Source organism: Phasianus colchicus, chromosome 1 (assembly GCF_987193195.1).
Source record: "Phasianus colchicus chromosome 1, bPhaCol1.hap1.1, whole genome shotgun sequence".
Classification (NCBI taxonomy): domain Eukaryota; kingdom Metazoa; phylum Chordata; class Aves; order Galliformes; family Phasianidae; genus Phasianus; species Phasianus colchicus.
In genome coordinates this window covers 159,179,785-159,198,990 of record NC_143436.1, presented here as the reverse complement: position 1 = coordinate 159,198,990, position 19,206 = coordinate 159,179,785, and the positions used below count along the sequence as shown (strand labels likewise).

Genomic DNA, 19,206 nt, shown 5'->3' with positions numbered 1-19,206 from the left:
AGAATCATAGAATCACAGAATCATAGAATGGCCTCGGTTGAAAAGGACTTCAAATATCATCGAGTTTCAATTCCCTTGCTGTGTGCAGGGTCGCCAACCACTAGATCAGGCTGCCCAGAGCCACATCCAGCCTGGCCTTGAATGCCTCCAGGGATGGGGCATCCACTACCTCCTTGGGCAACTTGTTCCAGTGTGTCACCACACTCTGAGTGAAAAACTTCCACCTAATATCTAACCAAAACTTCCCCTGTTTGTCAAACAGGATCTACCATTCATGAACCCATGCTGACTTGGCCTGATCCCCTAGCTGACCCTTAATTGATCCACAATGGCTCCCAAGATTATCCTTTCCATAAACTTCCCTGGCACTGAGGCGAGACTGATAGGTCTGTAGCTACCAGGATCATTTTTCCAGCCCTTTTTGAAGATGGGCATCTCATTTGCCAGTCTCAAGAGACAGCTGCCTGTCTTTCTTGAACTGAGGAACCCAGAACTGGATGCAGTACACTGGATGTGTTCTTCACATTATCCTACCACATCTTTTTTTCTGCTCCATAGATTGACATTTTTGAATTACACCATGTCTCTGAAGTCTGGAACTTAATGACTTCTTCTAAAAATTACACTTCTATATAATTTATTTATTGATTTATTATTTCACAAAGCGATTTTGGATTCTCTTGAGGAGGGACAAGCATCAGTATTTTGAGAAGTTTAATTGTGCCAGATGAATGCACTTTACAGTGTCGTGTGGTTTTTTTTTTTTCCTCAGAAGAGTGTTTTTTATTTTCATTTTTAGGAGAGTGAGGAGATGAGGTTTAAGAATCACGAGCAAAGACCAAAAGTCACCTATGACGTCTCTGAATACTGCATTTTTTTTTAACCTAATGAGGTTCAACAAGGACAAGTGCAAGGTGCTGTATTTGGGCCAGGGCAATCCCAGACACTTATAAAGACTGGGGAAAGAACTCCTTGAGAGCAGTCCTGCAGAAAAAGACTTGGGAGTCCTGGCAGACAAGAAGCTGGACGTGAGCCAGCAGCATGCACTTGCAGCCCAGAAGGCCAACTATATCCTGGGCTATATTAAAGAATTGGTAGGCCTGCAGGGAGAGGGAGGTGATTGTCCCCCTCTATTCAGCTCTCATGAGGCCCCATCTGGAGTACTGCATCCAGCCCTGGGGCCCCAGAACAAGAAGGACGTTGAGCTCTTCGAGCAAGTCCATTGGAGGGCCACTAAGACAATCAGAGCATTGGAGCACCTCTCTTACGAGGAAAGGTTGAGGGAACTAGACTTGTTTACCTTGGAGAAGGCTCCAGGGACACCTCATTGTGTCCTTCCAGTATTTGAAGGGAGTGTATAAGCAGAAGGGGGAACAACTGTTTATGCATGGGTGGATAATGGTAGGACAAGGAAGAATGATTTTGAACTAAGACAGGGAAGATTTAGGTTAGATATTAGGAGGAAGTTTTTCACACAGAGTGGTGACGCACCGGAACAGGTTGCCCAAGGAGGTTATGGATGCCCCATCCCTGGAGGCATTCAAGACCAAGCTGGATGTGGCTCTGGGCAGCCTGGTCTAGTGATTGGCAACCCTGCACATAGCAGAGGGGTTGAATTAGATGATATTTGAGGTCCTTTTCAACCCAGGCCATTCTAAGATTCTTTATTAGCTCTAGACAATGTCTTGATATTTACTCTTATGTTCATGGCTCCCATTCACTGAGGCTTCTATCCTCATGTCCAGTGAATAGAACATGACATTTTTCAGATGGATCCATTCCAAGAAGTAGCTACTTACTGGCAGAGTATTTCAGCTCTTAACATTTCAGTATCTAAATCCATTTTGTTCTTATTGTCTGTGCTTGGGTATCTAATATAATTATGAGATGACAATATTTTCTTATATGAAAAGAGAAGATATTAAAGAATGATGTACTTGGTATATTACATATAAATGATGAAATCATGATAAAGAAATACAGCAAAAACCATTCATTTTTTAGCAACATCATGTACTAATTATCCAGAGATAGACATTTTCCTGTAAAACAAAACAGATGGAATACCCTGATACAAGTAAAATATTCAAAAGCACAAATTAAAATTAACTGTACAAAAAGAATACATGAAATTGTATCTAATCTGTATTCAATTATAGTTTATTCTTTCAATTGTGGTTTATTAGACTGCCCTAAGATACTGGATATGAAGTTTTGTAGTAGCAGAAAAAAACAAATACATACATCACTCCAAAAGTAATGCCTCATCTATTTCCTTGGAAACTACAACCGATAAACATTTAACAAGTGTTGCTGAATGTCAATGAGCGCCATTTGTCCCACAGAGGAATTCAGTAACACACCTTTGCTTCATTTGCACTTCAGTGTCAATAACCAATTTGTTAGACTACCCCTCAGCTGCTATCTGTCACACAGCAACAAAGTGTAACAGAATATTGTCGGGAAGGCTCAACCTCTAATGACATACCACCAACATTTGCCCCTTTAATCATGGGCCAACATAATAAAATAAGAGGCGTTACTTTCAGAGCAGCCTTCATACATAGAAAAATCGAGGATCTTACAAATGAACATAGTAATTCATAGTAATTTCATAGTAATTTACAGTAATTACTCTTGCACAATATACACAGGCACATCTTCCAAGGGATAAAAAACCTCCTCCATAAGAACAGGCTGAGAGAGCTGGGGCTGTTAAGCCTGGAGAAGAGAAGGCACCATAAAGATGTGAAAGTGGCCTGTCACTATCTTAAAGGGGGCTATAAGAAAGAAGTGAACAGACTCTTTAACAGGGTCTGTGGTGATAGACTAAGGGGAAATGGTTTCTAACTAAAAAAGGGGAGATTTAGGTATTGGGTATAAGAGAGTTTTTCTGGTTTTGTTTTACAATAAGGGTAGTGAAGCACTGAAGAAGTTTCTGCCCAGAGAAATGGCAGAAACTCCATCCTTGAGGGTATTCAAGGTCAGGATGAGGAAGCAATGTAGATGTAGGTGTTTGTTCATTGCAGGACAGTTGGACTAGATGACCTATAAAGGTCCATTCCAACTCAAATATTTCTATGATTCTGTGATTTTTCAGATGGCTAGACCTCTAAAAAAGCACACATTTTAATGAGCAGTTCTGAAGACAGATTATATGGAAAAGACAGGTGAAACAGAACTTAATTAGTATCTGTATGTAAGACAAACATAGTATGGCTATACCTGCATGTGGCAAGACAAATGGTAAGAAGGATTTTGATTGATATTCTTGATATATTTCAACTTCTTTTTTTATATAAATTCTTATCATCCAGATGGTTGGTGGATAAAATTAGCTAAGTACACCACTGCACACTCCAAAATTCTATTTTTTTCCTTTAGTTATTATTTGTAAGCTTGTAAAATTAGGATGTAGCTTTGGTGAAACTTCTGCAATATCAGCTACATATAAATGCGAGAATGGTGGCATACACAAATTGAAAATTGCCTCAGACACTGAAATGGATGCCTAGCCAATCAACTAAAAACAAAACAAAAACCAAACCAAACCAAACCAAACAAAAAAAAAACCTTGCAAAACAGCCAAACAATAAAATACCACTTCTGTGTTCAATGCAGATATTTTCTTAAGAAGGATTTTTCCTCACAGTTAGAATAATACCAGTATTTGAAACCATGAAGAAAGGTAGGGGTATTGAATTTATCATTACAAGGATTTTCCTCCTCAGCTTACACTTCCTGCTGATTTTGCTATTATTAAAGCTGTTGCTGATGCATAGTTGTCCGTTTTGCCCAAGATTTAAGATGCTGCTATGATTAGGTGAAAAATAATGACCCTGATCTAGTGATCTGCAACATTACATCGTGAGCTTAAAAGATAGTTACTCAAGTGGAATCAATGTGACCTAAGTAGGTTACTAATGCAGGTATCAAGGAGAATACCTCAGTGAAGAAAGAATTATATAGAAACAGAGCAACAGTCACTGCTGCTCATTATTTTGACTGTAAGAAATGCCTTTAAGCACTTAAATAAGTGATTTGTGTATAATAGTCTTTTTTTTTTTTTTTTTTTTTTTAAATGAATGAATGAATGCGTATGTTTAAAGATCTGCCAGAAAGTTACATGAGCAAATATAAGAAAACCTTTGGGAACATTCAATTATTTAATATGATATCTCTCAATACTGTTAATGAAGATATTAAAGGCCACCAGTCCCAGTACTGATCCCCAAGTGACACCACTCATCACTGATCTCCATTCGGTCATTGAGTCACTGACCACTGTGTACTCTGTGGGTACAAGCTTGCAACCAGTACCTCATCCACTGAAAACTCCAAAAAAATTCACGTATTTCCAGTTTGGAGAGGATGTTACAAAGGCCTTACTGAAATCCACATAGATGACATCAGTGACTTCCCTTATCCATGAATGCAGTCATGCTATCATAGAAAGCTAACAGGTTGGTCAGGCAGAACTTGCCCCTGATGAAACCATGCTAGTTGTCCCACATCACCTTCCTGTCTTCCATGTACCTTAGCAAAGCTTTCAGGAGGATCTGCTCCATGATTTTCCCCAGCTGACAAGAGGCTGACAAGTTGATAACTTCCAGAGTCATCCTTTCTACTCTTCTTAAAAACGGATGCTACATAGTCACTAGGGACTTCACCTGACTGCCATGACTTTTCAAAACTTACTGAGAGTGACTCAGTGACTACATCAGCCAATTCCCTCTGGACTCTTAGATTCAAGTATGCTAGACTACCTTTGCTCAGCAACAGAAGCATGAGAGTTATGTGGGAGTATACTGGATACAGACACTAATATATCTAAGTGTATTCTTCCATGGTCTACATATCTTCATGTATTTATCACAATAATAAAGAATGTCTCTCAAAAGCAAAATAAGGCAATATCTGAAATACTGCTTCAGCAAGGTAATTAATATTTCAGATTCATTTTCTGCACTATGTTGCTAACATCTTCTAGTTTTCAGCAGGGAATACTAATCTTAAATTTAGTGTTCCTATGCACCCTTTCATAAGCTACAGTTACAAAATATAAGGTTCTTACTCTTCTAGAGCATACTTTTGAATAGGCAACTTAATGCAAGTGTTAAAAGACCAACGTAAGGACACTTAAAAATATGTGGATATAGCACTTAGGGGCATAATAATTTAAAAAACAACAACAACAACAACAAAAACCAAAAAAAACACCTTTAATAATCTTGTTCCCCATCCCTATCCCAAGGGCTCAGTGCCATCTCTTGGTGAGACCTTGGAGAGGGAACAGAGCACTACTACCTGCTGAAGCCAGGTTGGATGTGGGTGACGTGGCTCGTGGTGGCAACTGCAGGGGGCAGTGGGGTCTCAGCATCAACTCCTGGAGTGTTTAGATACATAGAATCATTTAGTTGGAAAAGAGCTCTAAGATCATCAGATCCAACCATTAAGCTAGCATGTCTACCACTAAACCATGTTCCTAAGGACCAAATCTTGACATCTTTTAAATTTTTCCAGGGATGTTGGCTAAGCTTCCCTGGGAGCCTGTTCCAACCTTCACAATCCTTTAAGTGAAGAAATATTTCCTACCTAATATCACATCTAAAATGCTTTCTCCATATCGCTATGTACACAAAATGTCTCATGAATATTGTTTTATATATGTGATGGCAACATGGTTTGTAGTAAATTCCAAACCTGAAAAATGCTATAAGGTGCATACAAAATGCTATAAAACCATCTCAGTATCTCAAGCACATTTCTTAGGGAGACCAAGAAAATTAACTAAGAGGAAAACCGAGATGCTTTCATTATTTCTGCCTTAATTTTCAGTATTTCCAGTAGACTCCTAAAAGATTAAGAACATCAGTAGGTTGGACAATACATCTTTCAGTATTTAAAACATGTCTATACGAGAATGAAAAATCTACAATTAAAATAAATGAGGTTCAAGGAAAGCACGATGCAAGAAGTCTTTATAAAAAGTGACAACAACAACAAAAAAAAAAACACAATGAGAAAAGAGCATTTTAGAAGTTCACTAGAAAAAAAGAGCAATTTCATGTAGTTATAATAAATATTACATAAAAAAGAAATAAAGCACATTTGATAAAACATTTTTAAAGAAAAAGGATTATTACAAGTGACTGAGAACTAGTACAGAAAAAGGAAAAATATGCAACATAGGAATTTAAGCAGATGTGACTGAAGACCTTAAAATTTCACATTTCAAAAGCTTCACTTTTTCTTATTGCTGTAGTGAAGGTAATGATCTTTCTACGCAGCCCTAAATAATCATGACAAAATCTCTAAGGTTGTTTGATATAGACCAATGATGCACTTTACATAATACCAAAGTAATTCTCCAGATATATTTTATATTTAATCACAAGACTAAAGAATAGATACATATTTAATAATCAGTAAATGAACTCTGTCCTCTGTTAATGAGATGTCATTTTCCTGGAAGAGGTTTTTTGCTTAAGTAATTTTTCATTATTTCCTTGTATTTTCTCCTTGTATTTACTTAAAGACTGTGATTCAGCAAGTCACAAAATAATCTAGGACTTTGATTCCCAAAAATATTATATACCAGTCTTCTGGGATCATTTTTTTTTTCTGCTTTGTTTTTCAAAGGATACTCATTTTCCTTAGTATTGACAGGTTGAAATATTTCAGTAGACATCATTCATATTTTGTCATCAACATAACACTGTTCAATTGTTTATACAAATCTCCTCTAGCTGTCTAAATATATTCCTCCTATTGTAATTTTAAAATGCATTTCCTAAGATAGACTGTAAAGATTGTGTTCTACCACACAACTTTTGTTCTGTTTGGGATTGCAAGACCAATGTCAGTTTTTTTGCATTCTCAGAAATTGACAAATGTCACTTCATGCATTTACTCATTTATTTCAGCCTAACATTCTCCTTTTTATGTGTGTCTAGACATTTTTTGTCTATTACTAGATGACTAAATCCTGCTAATTCAAGTTACAGAAGTTAATGTGACTAAATGGATGTGTAAGGAGAACGGAGTATTATCAGAAGCATGTTCCTGGAATCACAACATTCCTCTCATTCTATTAATACAGCCTAGATAAGAAACAAAGAAACAGATTATATGTGTCTTTTAAATCAAATGGATAAGTAAACAAAAATGGGTGAAAAGACATTTAAATGAGGTTTTCAGAAGTTGGGAATTAAAATTATTAAATTATCTAACCTTGCTCCATTTCATTCTACCCAGTTAGTACTATGCTACATTAACTTTTCATGTCAGGCATAATTCCAGTCACTGTCTGCTGGAGTTTAATTATCACTTCTTCTATGGAAAGCAGAATAATTATAGAAGAGATTGCAAACAAACTCGCTTTAGCATGGTAGGCTACTTTTATGAAGTGGGCCACATAACCTTGAAATACTTTCACAATACTAGCAGTTACCCACTGCTTTATATACAAGCTCTTAAATTGACAATGTGCTTAGCTCATCTCCATCTTACATGTACCTTTCATATCTGGTAACGAACGCCAAAAAGCATTAAAAACACACCATTGCAAGTAGCAGTAATCCATGTCAGCATTTCTTTGGAGAAAGTTGTGGAGAAAATACTAATTAATGAGGAAAGATCTGCATCATCTCATGACCTGAAGACTAAGATGCACTGTACTAATTCACAGTAGTTCTTCAAAACATGCAACCAGCACTCAGATTTGAGAATCAAGCCTCCCAGCACCCAAAACATAGTCCTGGATATGGCAGCATCATATGGGATGAACTGAACAGATGCAAGCCAGTGCAACATGGCTGCAGAGTTATTAGGAACATGTTACATAAGCTGTAACACCCTCTTTTGCAGATGCAATCTGCTCTACCAGGCCCCTTCTCAAAGCAGTTTTTTATCTGTTGTAAATGTATATAAGCCCTAGAACATTTGTTTTAAGTCAGAGTTCATATTGACAGAGGGTTGGGTTGAACATCTGTTGCATTGTTTTCTCTCTACAAGCTACAGAAACAAACTCATGCCTGGTCTGAATCTGCAAAACTGACCGTGATTCTTCAATGGATGCTACACTTCCGCAGTACTGATAGATATTTCTGTATTTGATTTACTATATGAACCAGAATAAGACTTATACGTTGAGCTGAAAAAAATACAGCTGCCCCTAAATAGTTTTTACAGGCATTCCCTGTATGCAAATACTTATGGTGTTCACAGCCATTTATCTTAATTAAGACAAAAACTGTTTCAACACATTTTATGATGTGAAAGCATGCTTAACATTTGGCTGCACAAACACTTATAAATGTTAAAAGGATAAAAATAACCTGCAGCTACATTAAGAATATACAAGTACCGGTTCATTCCTCAAAAGTGGATCAAAAAATTTCCTATTCTCTCAACACTATTTTTTTCCACACAGGCACATGCAACTCTCCTGATGCTGTAATTCTGTCGGAAAAATTTCCCTTTTGCAAATGATATTACCCTGACTATGCAGTAGAACAACTTCAAGAATTAACCCTAAACATGGATCATGGATTAATTTCATTGTATACAATTTATTTATTTATTTATTTATTTATTTGAGAACATTCTTTTACAGTAGAACTCTGGCTTCTGAAGGCATATCCTTCAGTCTGAATATTCACATAGACTGTAGGATACTGTGGAATTGTTACTGAATTTCAAGACAAATTAATAACGGAAACCTCCCCAAAAACATAGGCTTACTAGACAGACAGCTTTTACCTCAAATATCTTACTTCAGTCAAAAAATCAGTGGACTAGCCTTCTTAATCATAACTGCTATGCCCACAAAAATAATTATAAAATATTTGATAACATTTCTATTACTTCTTACTTTTTTTAAAAGCAGTTAATAGCATAATTCAACTCCTCTTCAGATGCTGAGGAAGTGGGAACCCAGCTAAAGCTTGTTGTCCAGTCTTTTCCTCTAACTGACTAATAACATTTTGCACCTGAAAAGTATGATTGATGCGTAAGATTCACCTTAATTTCAATTGGGATAAAATTGTTTTCTTCAGAACATCTGGCATGGTGGTATGCTTTGGTTCTAGGAGAAAACAATGCTGATAACACACCAACATTTATAGTTGTGGCTAAGCAGCACTGTATAGAGCCAAAGCCATTCTCAGCAAAGGGCCCTGTTTACCTTCCAGAGTATCGGAACTGCTTCTGACAAGTTCTTTGCAATGCCAAGCAAAGTATTATTGGGAAAACCAATTAAAAAAAAAAAAAAAAAAAAAAAAAAGCTGACTAGCTGACTCATCCAACTATTGACAGGATCTCTGCCTGTAAAACATACCTTCTTTCCCAGGACCAGCCTTTAATGAAGTTAACCCAAGAATGAGCCCAGCAAGGGTGGGTGGGGAGTGGGGGGAGAGGACCCAAGGTCCACTCCTTCTGGTCAGGTGGGAAGCACAGCTAAATTGTTTGAATCTATACTTCCTAGATCAGTCACCCCCTTCACCAGGTGCTCAATCGTTATTTCAGGCCATGACACAAGATTTCCTCTACATGCCCAAGGAGATGTGAGGGAACAGAATTAGGACAGCTAAATTAAACTGGGCTATGGGCAAATTCTGTACCATATTAGATCATGCAGGAGTTTTGAAGGAAGTGGCAATTCATTTCACTCACTTCAACTGTTCAGGAGACGACTTGGCATTGATGGGGAGGGGAATGAGAAATTGCTTTCACTTCACTTGTTATATACATTCACATACAAGTTCATTTGTTGTAATTATTATCCTTTTCCTTTTCTTTGTCTTAGTAAATAGTTTTATCTCAATATATGAGTTCTACTTTATTGTTTGTTGTTTTTTGGGTTTTTTTATGAATGTTGCTACAGATGCTTTGTTTAAATTCTTGGAAATCATAGTAATTTTGAGCAAAGAATGAACTCAAAACTCAGTTTCAGTTCTCTAACATTACATTTTTCTTTAAATGTAAGTAGATCTTAATTGGACCGAAACTATTGTTAGTTTTCCTGACTTGGATTTTGGCACCAGTTGTACACGGACTTACATATGCTCCTTCTCCACCCTAAACATAGAATAGAAAGTTATTTCACTATTTTATAATAAAGTAAACACAAAATATAACTTTTATAAGATAACAAATATCATTTAATACCTTTGTTGTTATCCATTCCTCCAACAGCATAAAGCGTCCCAACTGTAGATTTTCTAGGTTTAGTTCGTGGACTTTGCATGAGAGTTCTTCTCTCTGGTAAAAGGTGATATTTCATGGCTTCCAGAATAAGTTTCTGGCATTCTAGGTCATCCTTAAAAAGTGCATGGTTTTCTAGGTCAGCCAGGATCTGTGAATGACAAGATAATAAAAAATGCCTAGATCACAAAACTGAAGTCATATGCTTATCATTTTAGTACAGAACATAGTCTTTTGTGGGATTTTTTATTTATTTATTTTTTTGAAGGACATGAAAGAAGAAAATAAATATTTAACTGAGGTTATTTTACCATCCCTTAAGACTGCCATCTGTCTCTTACTGAAAACACTGAAGAAAAAATTTTTTCTTGTATGCTTCAGCCTCCAGGAGATGTAGGTTCCCAACATAACATTGAAAAGATTAGAAGGCATCTCTGTAATCATCCTGACTGAACATGCAGTTACAGAACATTTCCACATAACAACATTAGCAGTATTTTGTAATACATCCTTTACTTGTAACAAAATAATAATGAAAACACCTACAAACAAAGAAACAAACTTTATTGTACAAGTTTTGAATTTATTGATTTCCTGCATTACTGGCAAAATAAAGGATTAATAATCTGGATAATGGAGCAGATCATCTTGAGGAAAATGAAACGGCATGTGTGGAACAAGTGGGAGATCAGGCCTAGACAGCATGAATACTCCTACAGTATTCTCCCAGAGAAGCTGGCACCCATAGCTAGGACTATAGGTACACACTGCTGGGTAAAGAATTGGCTGGATGGCTGGGCCCAGAGAGTGGTGCTGAATGGAGTTAAATCCAGCTGGTGATGGCTCATGAGTGGTGGTCCCTGTGGGTTGGTACTGGAGCCTGTCCTATTCAATACCTTTACCAATGACCTTAATGAAGGAATTGAGTGCACCCTCATTACAGGAAGTGTTGATCTACCTGAGGGTAGAAAGGCCCTACAGAGGATCTGGACAAGCTGGATAGATGAGCTGAGGCCAATGGGATGAAGTTCAACATACCAAGTGCCAGGTCCTGTACTTCGGCCACAACAACCTCAGGCAGTGCTACAGACTTGAGGCTGAGTGGCTGGAAGACTATGTAGAAAAAGAGGACCTGGGGGTGTTGATCGATGCTTGGCTGAACATGAGCAAGTAGTGTGCCCAGTGGCCAAGAAGGCCAGTGGTATCAGAAATGTCTTGTATCAGAAATAGTGCAGTCAGCAGGAGCTGACACATCTCGAGTACTGTGTTCAGTTTTGGGCCCCTCACTACAAGAAAGACAATGAGGCCTGGAGCATGTTAAGAGAGGGGCAGCAAAGCTGGTGAGGGGTCTGGAGCACAGGTCTTATGGGGCGTGGCTGAGGAAGCAGGGACTGTTCAGTCTGGTGAAGAGGATGCTCAGAGGTGACCTTATCGCTCTCTACAACTTTCTCAAGGGAGGCTGTGGTGAGGTGGGAGTCAGCCTCTTCTCCCACGTCTCTAGCAATAAGACTAAAGGGAATGGCCTCAATTTATGCCAAGGGAAATTAAGATTGGACATTAGGAAATAATTCTCCAAGAGACTGGTCAGATGCTGGAACGAGCTGCCCAGGAAGGTGGTGGAGTCACTATCCCTGGAAGTGTTCAACAAATGTTTAGTTGTTGTACTGAGGGATGTGGTTTAGTGGGAAATACTGGTGATAGGTGGATGGTTGGATTGGATCATCTGGTAGGTCTTTTCCAACCTTGGTGTTTCTATGATTCTGTGTTTCTATAATGTGTCTATCTTCTTCATTGGCATAAAAGCTATAAGAGGTTACTACATATAGACGGTCCGTGAATAAAGTTTAAATATATATATATATATATTTATATGAAATAAAGCTACAAATTGTGTTAAGTATTCAAATCACTTGCCTGCATAGACATATCCAGTGGCATCTGAGATGCTATAAAACACCCTTGAAAGTTTCAAGATATCACTGGATTAAGCAACCTGGTTTAATCTTATACCTGACCGTGCTTGAGCTAGCATTTTGACTAGAGATCTCCTAAGGTCGCACCTTTTTGAACAATTTGGAGATATCACTGATACCAGTCCAGAAAACTTTAACTGTTATGCAGATTCTGCATCACAATCACCAGATCCTTATATCAGATACCCTAAGGCATCCAGAATTGGATCAAACTCTCAATGACCATATTTAAGCAATTGAGTTCTACTTCTAGATGATGATCCCTATGATCTGCTGCTTATAACAAATTAAAGCAGGTTTTAATTGCATATGTCACCACATCTGTACAGTCTGGAAGATCTTGTACAACATTTATTTAGGACTCCCAATTGTTTCTGAAGTGCAGCTGTGGCTGAGAAGCAGGAATATTCAGTCCTCTCCACAAATATACAAACATATGCAAATTACAATGCCATTATCTAAACACAGGCAGCTAGATTTATTTTAAGGACTGTCAGCTACTTCATCTGGACTTCAATTGCTGTTGAATAAAGTGTGAATTTCCTTTATCAGTCTGTCAGCTTTTGGCAGGTAATACATTTTGTGATACCTAAAACATTACTAACTGGTACATGTAAACAGCAGACTGCTGCTTCCGATTTTAGGTGCCAATCATGAACTGAACTTCAGTTACAAAGAAGGAAAACCCTTTGCATGTGTCTGGATTTCAGATAAGAAAAAAAAAAATCCTTTCGGGAAAAACAAACAAACAAACAAAAAAACACGAAATAAATACTAATACTATAGTCAGATTAAAACAATGTAATATGAGTGGATGGAGATTCAAAGTGCTAGGTTGTCCTTTTTCTTATTAAAATAATACAGGGCATAGATGGAAGAGAAAAAGATGTATGCAGAAAACAGAAGATATTTTTGTTCCTTGAGGGCATCATATTTAAATAGGGCAACTGTAGGTGACCGAAGTCAACAGCTTGATATAAATGCTTGCAAAGAAATTGCACATGAATAAATTGCAAATGAAAACAGTCTTAAAGTTTATTTTCTTTTTCCACAAGAAAATGACCATCTCCCAAATTCTGCTGCTCTTTATAAAAATGGCAGTCATTAAAATTTTATCAGGAAGTGCATTAAAATGTGTACCAGTCTGAGATATTTCTTGAACTTGTATTATAATTGAACATATCATATGTTCACATTTAACCTCATTAGTTTAAATATCAATATTTTATTCTCTTCCCTCACAGCTGCTGAGTGTTTTCACATTGACTGTAATGGATTTAGATAAAATACAGTTTATATATTTATGCAGTGCTGTATATTTTTACATTTAATGTTTTTGATCTATGGCTAGTACAAAAATAGTAATTACTGGATTTTTTACTCTATTTCTTAATCTAAGTTATACTACGATTCTATAATTACACTCTGTTTCATTTTTGAGATAATTTAATTTTCTTACTATGTCGAAAAATCAATTCTCACAAAGGTGTTTTAGACATTATTTTATTATATAAATTATGTAACTGTATATATGTTCCAATGTTTTAGCTGCTGCTGAGCAGTGCTTATGCAGCGTCAAGGACTTTTCCGCTTCTCCTGCCCTGCCAGTGAGGAGGATGGGAGCACACAAGAAAGTGGAAGGGATATTCAATTCCATACGACATCATGCTCAGGAAAATAACACTGGGGAAAAGAAGGGGGAAGAGGGATGCTTTGTATTATAGCATTTGTCTTTCCAATAAACTGTTATGTGCCATGAGCTCTGCTTTCCTGGAAGTGGCTGAACACCTGTCTGCTGATAGGACATACTGAATGAATTCCTTCTTCTGCTTTGCCAGCATGTGCAGCTTTTTCTTTGCCTAGTACCCTACACTTTCTGACTCTGTCCTCTATCCCACTGAGAGGGGTGTATGCAAAGGGCTTTGTAGGGCTGAGCTCCCTACCAGTGATAAACTATGACAGCTATTATGCAGTTCATGATGCTAACTAAGAATATTAAAGTGTGCTAGTTAACATTGTTAGTAGCTATATTTCATAACATTAATTTAGAATTCATAATATTAAGATTCTTAATACATTATTTCTGTGATTCTTTTTCCTTGGAAGTCCTCAGCACAGTACTCAGTAAATGAAAAATAAAAGATCTGAAGACAAGTCACATTCAAAGTTCTAAATAGGATGAAGTCTACTCTTGCATTTTACCACTATTCAAGCAAATACTGCATTCTGTCAACATTTACTTTATCACAATATAGTCACAACAAAGCTAAGAAATCAAATTATTAATTTCCTCAGAACAAATTTGAGATAGTATGTTATTTCCTAAGCCTATACCTTTCTAATACTTAAGGGAATTAATGCAACTGACAACAATTTTGGATGTTTTTTTTTAAAGGCAAGTCTATTATATTAGTAAAGATGAAAGATCAACAATTCTATTTGGTGACTTCCTGACAGACAGCTATTTCTATAGTTTATTACCTCAATCTGTGCTCAGGCTCTTAAAATAAATATTTATCCCTATGAGATCTTCCAACTGAATTACAGGTGTTTCATATGAGTGATAATCAGTTGATGCTGTTTGGTCACAAAAGACTGAGGTCTCATGCACCAGACACAAACAAAGGCTGTGCCTCTTTTGCTTTCTCGTAAGGAAATTCATCCTAGAAATGAGAAGCCATTTCTAAGTAAAACTTCAAAAAACAGACAGAAACCTGTGTTTATTTGCCTCAAAATAAAATTACATTTAAAAAAAAAAAAAAAAAAAAAAAGCTTTCACTCAATTCATAAAATTATAAAAATCATTTTTGTTAAAAATAAAGAAAAAATAGGTCTTGTTACGATGGGACAATATATCTTATGCTCTCTTTTCAACAGTGCAGATATGAGAAAGCCAATTTTCAGAAAAATTCTAATTCCTTCTATGCACTCAATCTATCACATTGGGTAATTTGTGATAATCACTGGATTTCTGAGTAAAATCCTGTGCATTAAAAAAAAAAAAAAAAAAAAAAAAAAAAAAAAGTTGAAATAAAAGCTACTGCTTAAAAAAAATAAAGCAGTCCTATAAAGCCTAATGGTTTATCTGTCTCTTTCAATGTTCTTCTGTGTATTCCTACTCCATAGTTATCTTTCCTTATTACAACAAAATAATCAATGTATTGTTATGTAATCAGGATGCACATGATCAGCAAATTCTATTAATAAGGATGTTTCCCTGGAAATCATACTATATTAAGCTTACTATTTCATAGCTATGACATTGTTAATTAAGAGGGACTTACATCTAATATCAAGTGAAGACCTGGTTTTACTAACACACTGAAATTCACAGAGCTATTGCTTCTTACAAGAACCATGTTGGTGATAATCCAGCAGTGTTAAATTACAATGCTTTGGAACATGGCTAGAATTTTTCAAACTGATGGTATTCTGAGAAATTTTAGTAACTTTCACTGTACTTATTTTTCCCAGTTAAAAAAAAACAACAAAAACAACAACAACAACAAACAATAGAATATGAAGTCCTTTCCCAGCTGTATTTCTAATTTATCTTCGAAACAATGCTAAGAGAGCTGTCTTGCTTCATTTCAGGAAAACAAATTCATTTTGAGTTCTGGAGTGAAAGTAGCCAAGTACTTCCAAAATGAAAGGTAAGTCTAGTGTCTAGCAGGAGTTTTGTATTGGTTCAGTGACTGACACTGGAACTGACAGCATGCTGTGGAACTGCACTTGTACTGCTGTGGACTTTGCCCTACCTGATTTGCTATCATCTTTGGATCCCAGCTTCTTTCCTGGAGAAGCAGTTCACTTCTCCTGCTCCCTGAAAAAATTCCCTTAATCCATCTTTTATGCCATTAATTTTCAATTATTATCCAGGTGATTTGATTAAATCCTTTGAATAATATCAAGTGAAAACTCACATATTCTACAGAAATCACCATCTAAGCGAAAGGATGGGTCCTATCCTCTTCCACTGAACTTCTGATATCTAGAATGAAATTCCATAGCTCCTAGGGAAAATGAAGATGCCATCCACCTGAGAAAGGAATATTCACTGTTCCTTTCCCTGTGCCCCACTCTTGGAAGAGTCTACGAAGTAATGGAGAGGAACACAAAGAGAATACAAATCTGTCCCACCTTGAGGGTGAAATGGGTCTATTAGCATCCAAGATATTGAAGAACTGAGAAAGACAACAATATTTGTAGCAAGAATACTGTGATAATATGGAAGAAATAGGAATTAAAACTCGTAGCACTATCTAAAAACACATATGCAGATCTGCAGCATCATCAAGGTAAAAGTAAATCCTTATCACTAATTCACATGTAGATTGCAGAGATATGAACAGAAGTTGATAGAAAGTAGCCATTCCTTTTTTCTTTTCATTCATTCATCCATTCATTAAATAATACATTTCCTTATCTCTTCATGTATCTGAGCAACACTTTTTCATATTCTTAATAAGCTATTTAATCATAATTTCTTCTTCCTGTAATAGGTATATGAGTGATGATCCAAAAGTAATGCCTTATATTTTATGATGTTGGCCCACGATGTCAGAGGCTGATGTTGATGGTATGACAGTAGAAGTTGAATCTTCCCACAAATATGCCATTGAATTTTGTTAACGTGAAACAAGTGGCATCAAAGGGGCAGTCTGACACTGAAGTACATTTGAAACAAAGGTGTGTCATTCCGCATGTGGAGAAAATTGCATTCAGTTACATTCATTTATGCTTGCTGAATGTGTATAGAGACTAAACAGTGGATGTGAGCACAATGAGGTGGTGAGGATGGTGGCAACACCAATGTGAAAGACAAGCTTCATTTTGGATGACCATCCAAAATCTCACACCACAAAATGCGGATTATCGTAATCAGCTCATTCACACATATCAATGGATTACGATCAGGGAACTATATATGGAGCAGAATATCAGCTTCAGTGGATTGGAAACAATGATGGCAATGTCAGAATATTGCAAAATTTATGTCTGGTAAGAACCGTGAATGCTCAGAGTAGAACAAAAAGAACACTATATCCAAGTTTGTCAGGACCTATTGAACCAATAAAAGGTGAAGATAAAAGTTTCCTGGATCACATCATTACAGGTAATGAGACATGGTATCATCACAGTGAGCTGCAGTCAATCAGGAGTCTCTGGAGTTACAATGCATGAATTCCCCATCAACGGAAAAGTTCAAAAACCAGCCCTCAGCTAGTAATGTGATGTTCACTGTCTTTTGGGATAGAAAAGTGGGTGATCCTTCTGGATTTCCTGGAACTGAATTAATCATAAATTCTGACCACTACATCGTAATGTTGACTAAGCTGGAGGCTCAAGCTTCCAGAGTCAGGCCACAGAAGACAACAATATTTCTCTTGCAACATGACAATGCTGTTGATACAGCAAAAGGAAGGGATGCCATCCAGAGGGACCTAGACAGATTTGAAAGCTGGGGTCATGTGAGCTTAACTAGGTTCACCAACGCAAAGTGCAAGGTTTTGCATTTGAGTTAGTGTATTCCCAGATATGTATGCAGACTGGGAGAAGATCTCCTTGAGAGCAACCTGCTGAGAAGGACTTAGGGGTCCTTCAAGTCCCTTTCAATCCAAGCCATTTTATGCTATGCCCTACATCAGTTTGAAGAACATGGAGCACACTGTCAATCTTGGCTAGGCCATTCTATCGGAGCCACCGTGTAGTCCAGATTTGGCATCTTTTGAGTTCCAGCTATTCAGGTGATGAAAGATGGACTACATGGGCAACACATTCCTAGCAACAATGCCATTGTGAAGACGTTGTGAAACAGTGGGCCAACACTTAGAACATGGTTTTCTGGACAGTATAAATTATTCTTCTATTGATTTATGTTGTTAGTCTTTAAGATAATACAGTTCAACTGTTCATCTTATCAGAGGCATTTTAACAGGCTGTTGAGTATTTTCTTAATTACATTTTGGTCTTCATTAAATTTCCTTGTTTTAAAGTTCTTTTCTTGAGGCAATGAATATGAACAATAACAAAGAAGTATTTGAATGTTTCACTGTCCAATTGTCCATTACTTGGCAGTAGTACTTTACTTGATCATTTTACTTCCATAATATATCTCAAAGTCTGGTCAATGAAAAGTTCTTACTTTATTTCATGTTTCCCACTCCACAACTCACTCTCTCAAATCAGATGGTATTCTAACAAACTCTTTTCTGTTGCCACTTGCAAGACATTATCTTCTATTTCCAAGTGACAATTGCTGCCAAAAGGGCAAAGCATCATTCAAAGTGATTCTCTGCCTATGTCCATACCTGTTCAGTTTGATCCATCACTTTGAATTGTCCTTAACAACAAATAATTTTTCTATTCTCTGAGAAGAATTAAATTCAGTACTCAAATACGTTCATTTTCTTGTCGGCAAAACGTTACTGTCTATTCTGTAAAAATTCTTCTAGTATGTAGATTTATCTTCCCTGTAAAAAACAGTCTTGTGCTTTCAGTAATATACACTTCAATATCATACAGAACACAGGATTAGCCTTATCTTAATAGTATTAATAATTATAACATAAGAACAAAAGCTTAAATCCTTTAAATGAACTGTGAGTAAATGAAATGCAGATTTATATGACACAATTTTAACAAAGCCCACAGTTCCCTTTCTTGAGCCAAAATGTTTCTGAAGTCACTTGACATCCCTGAATCAGAGAAACACATTACCATATGAAACAAAAATCTGAAGCAGGCATGATAAGTTTATATATTGAATGATCTTCCAAACAGATACTTGATCAGCCAGCATCACTCTTTCATATGTTTTCTTCCATACGCAGATTTGATATGGCTGGTCATTATTGATGATCATAATAATGGAGCAATTGGGAACAAACTGAGGCTTCTGAAGGAAACATCACGATTGTTCGTTGTACAGATTAAAAGGAAAAACAAATAAATGAGTTGCATGAATTCCTGGAAAGTATAGAAGTATTAATTTAGAACTTAAACAAAACTGTCATCTCCTTTTCAA

The 19,206-nt window shown here is 36.6% G+C and overlaps 1 protein-coding gene across 2 annotated transcripts in view; it reads right to left on the bottom strand.

Moving 5' to 3' along the window:
• The window catches only part of KLHL1 (kelch like family member 1), a 244,638-nt gene that overhangs the window by 40,357 nt on the left and 185,075 nt on the right, over positions 1-19,206 (bottom strand). For both annotated transcript variants that reach the window (XM_090131050.1, XM_090131055.1), the window contains exon 6: positions 10,171-10,357. In XM_090131050.1, the coding sequence (XP_089987176.1) occupies positions 10,171-10,357 (187 nt within the window). The remainder of the gene's footprint in view (positions 1-10,170; positions 10,358-19,206) is intronic.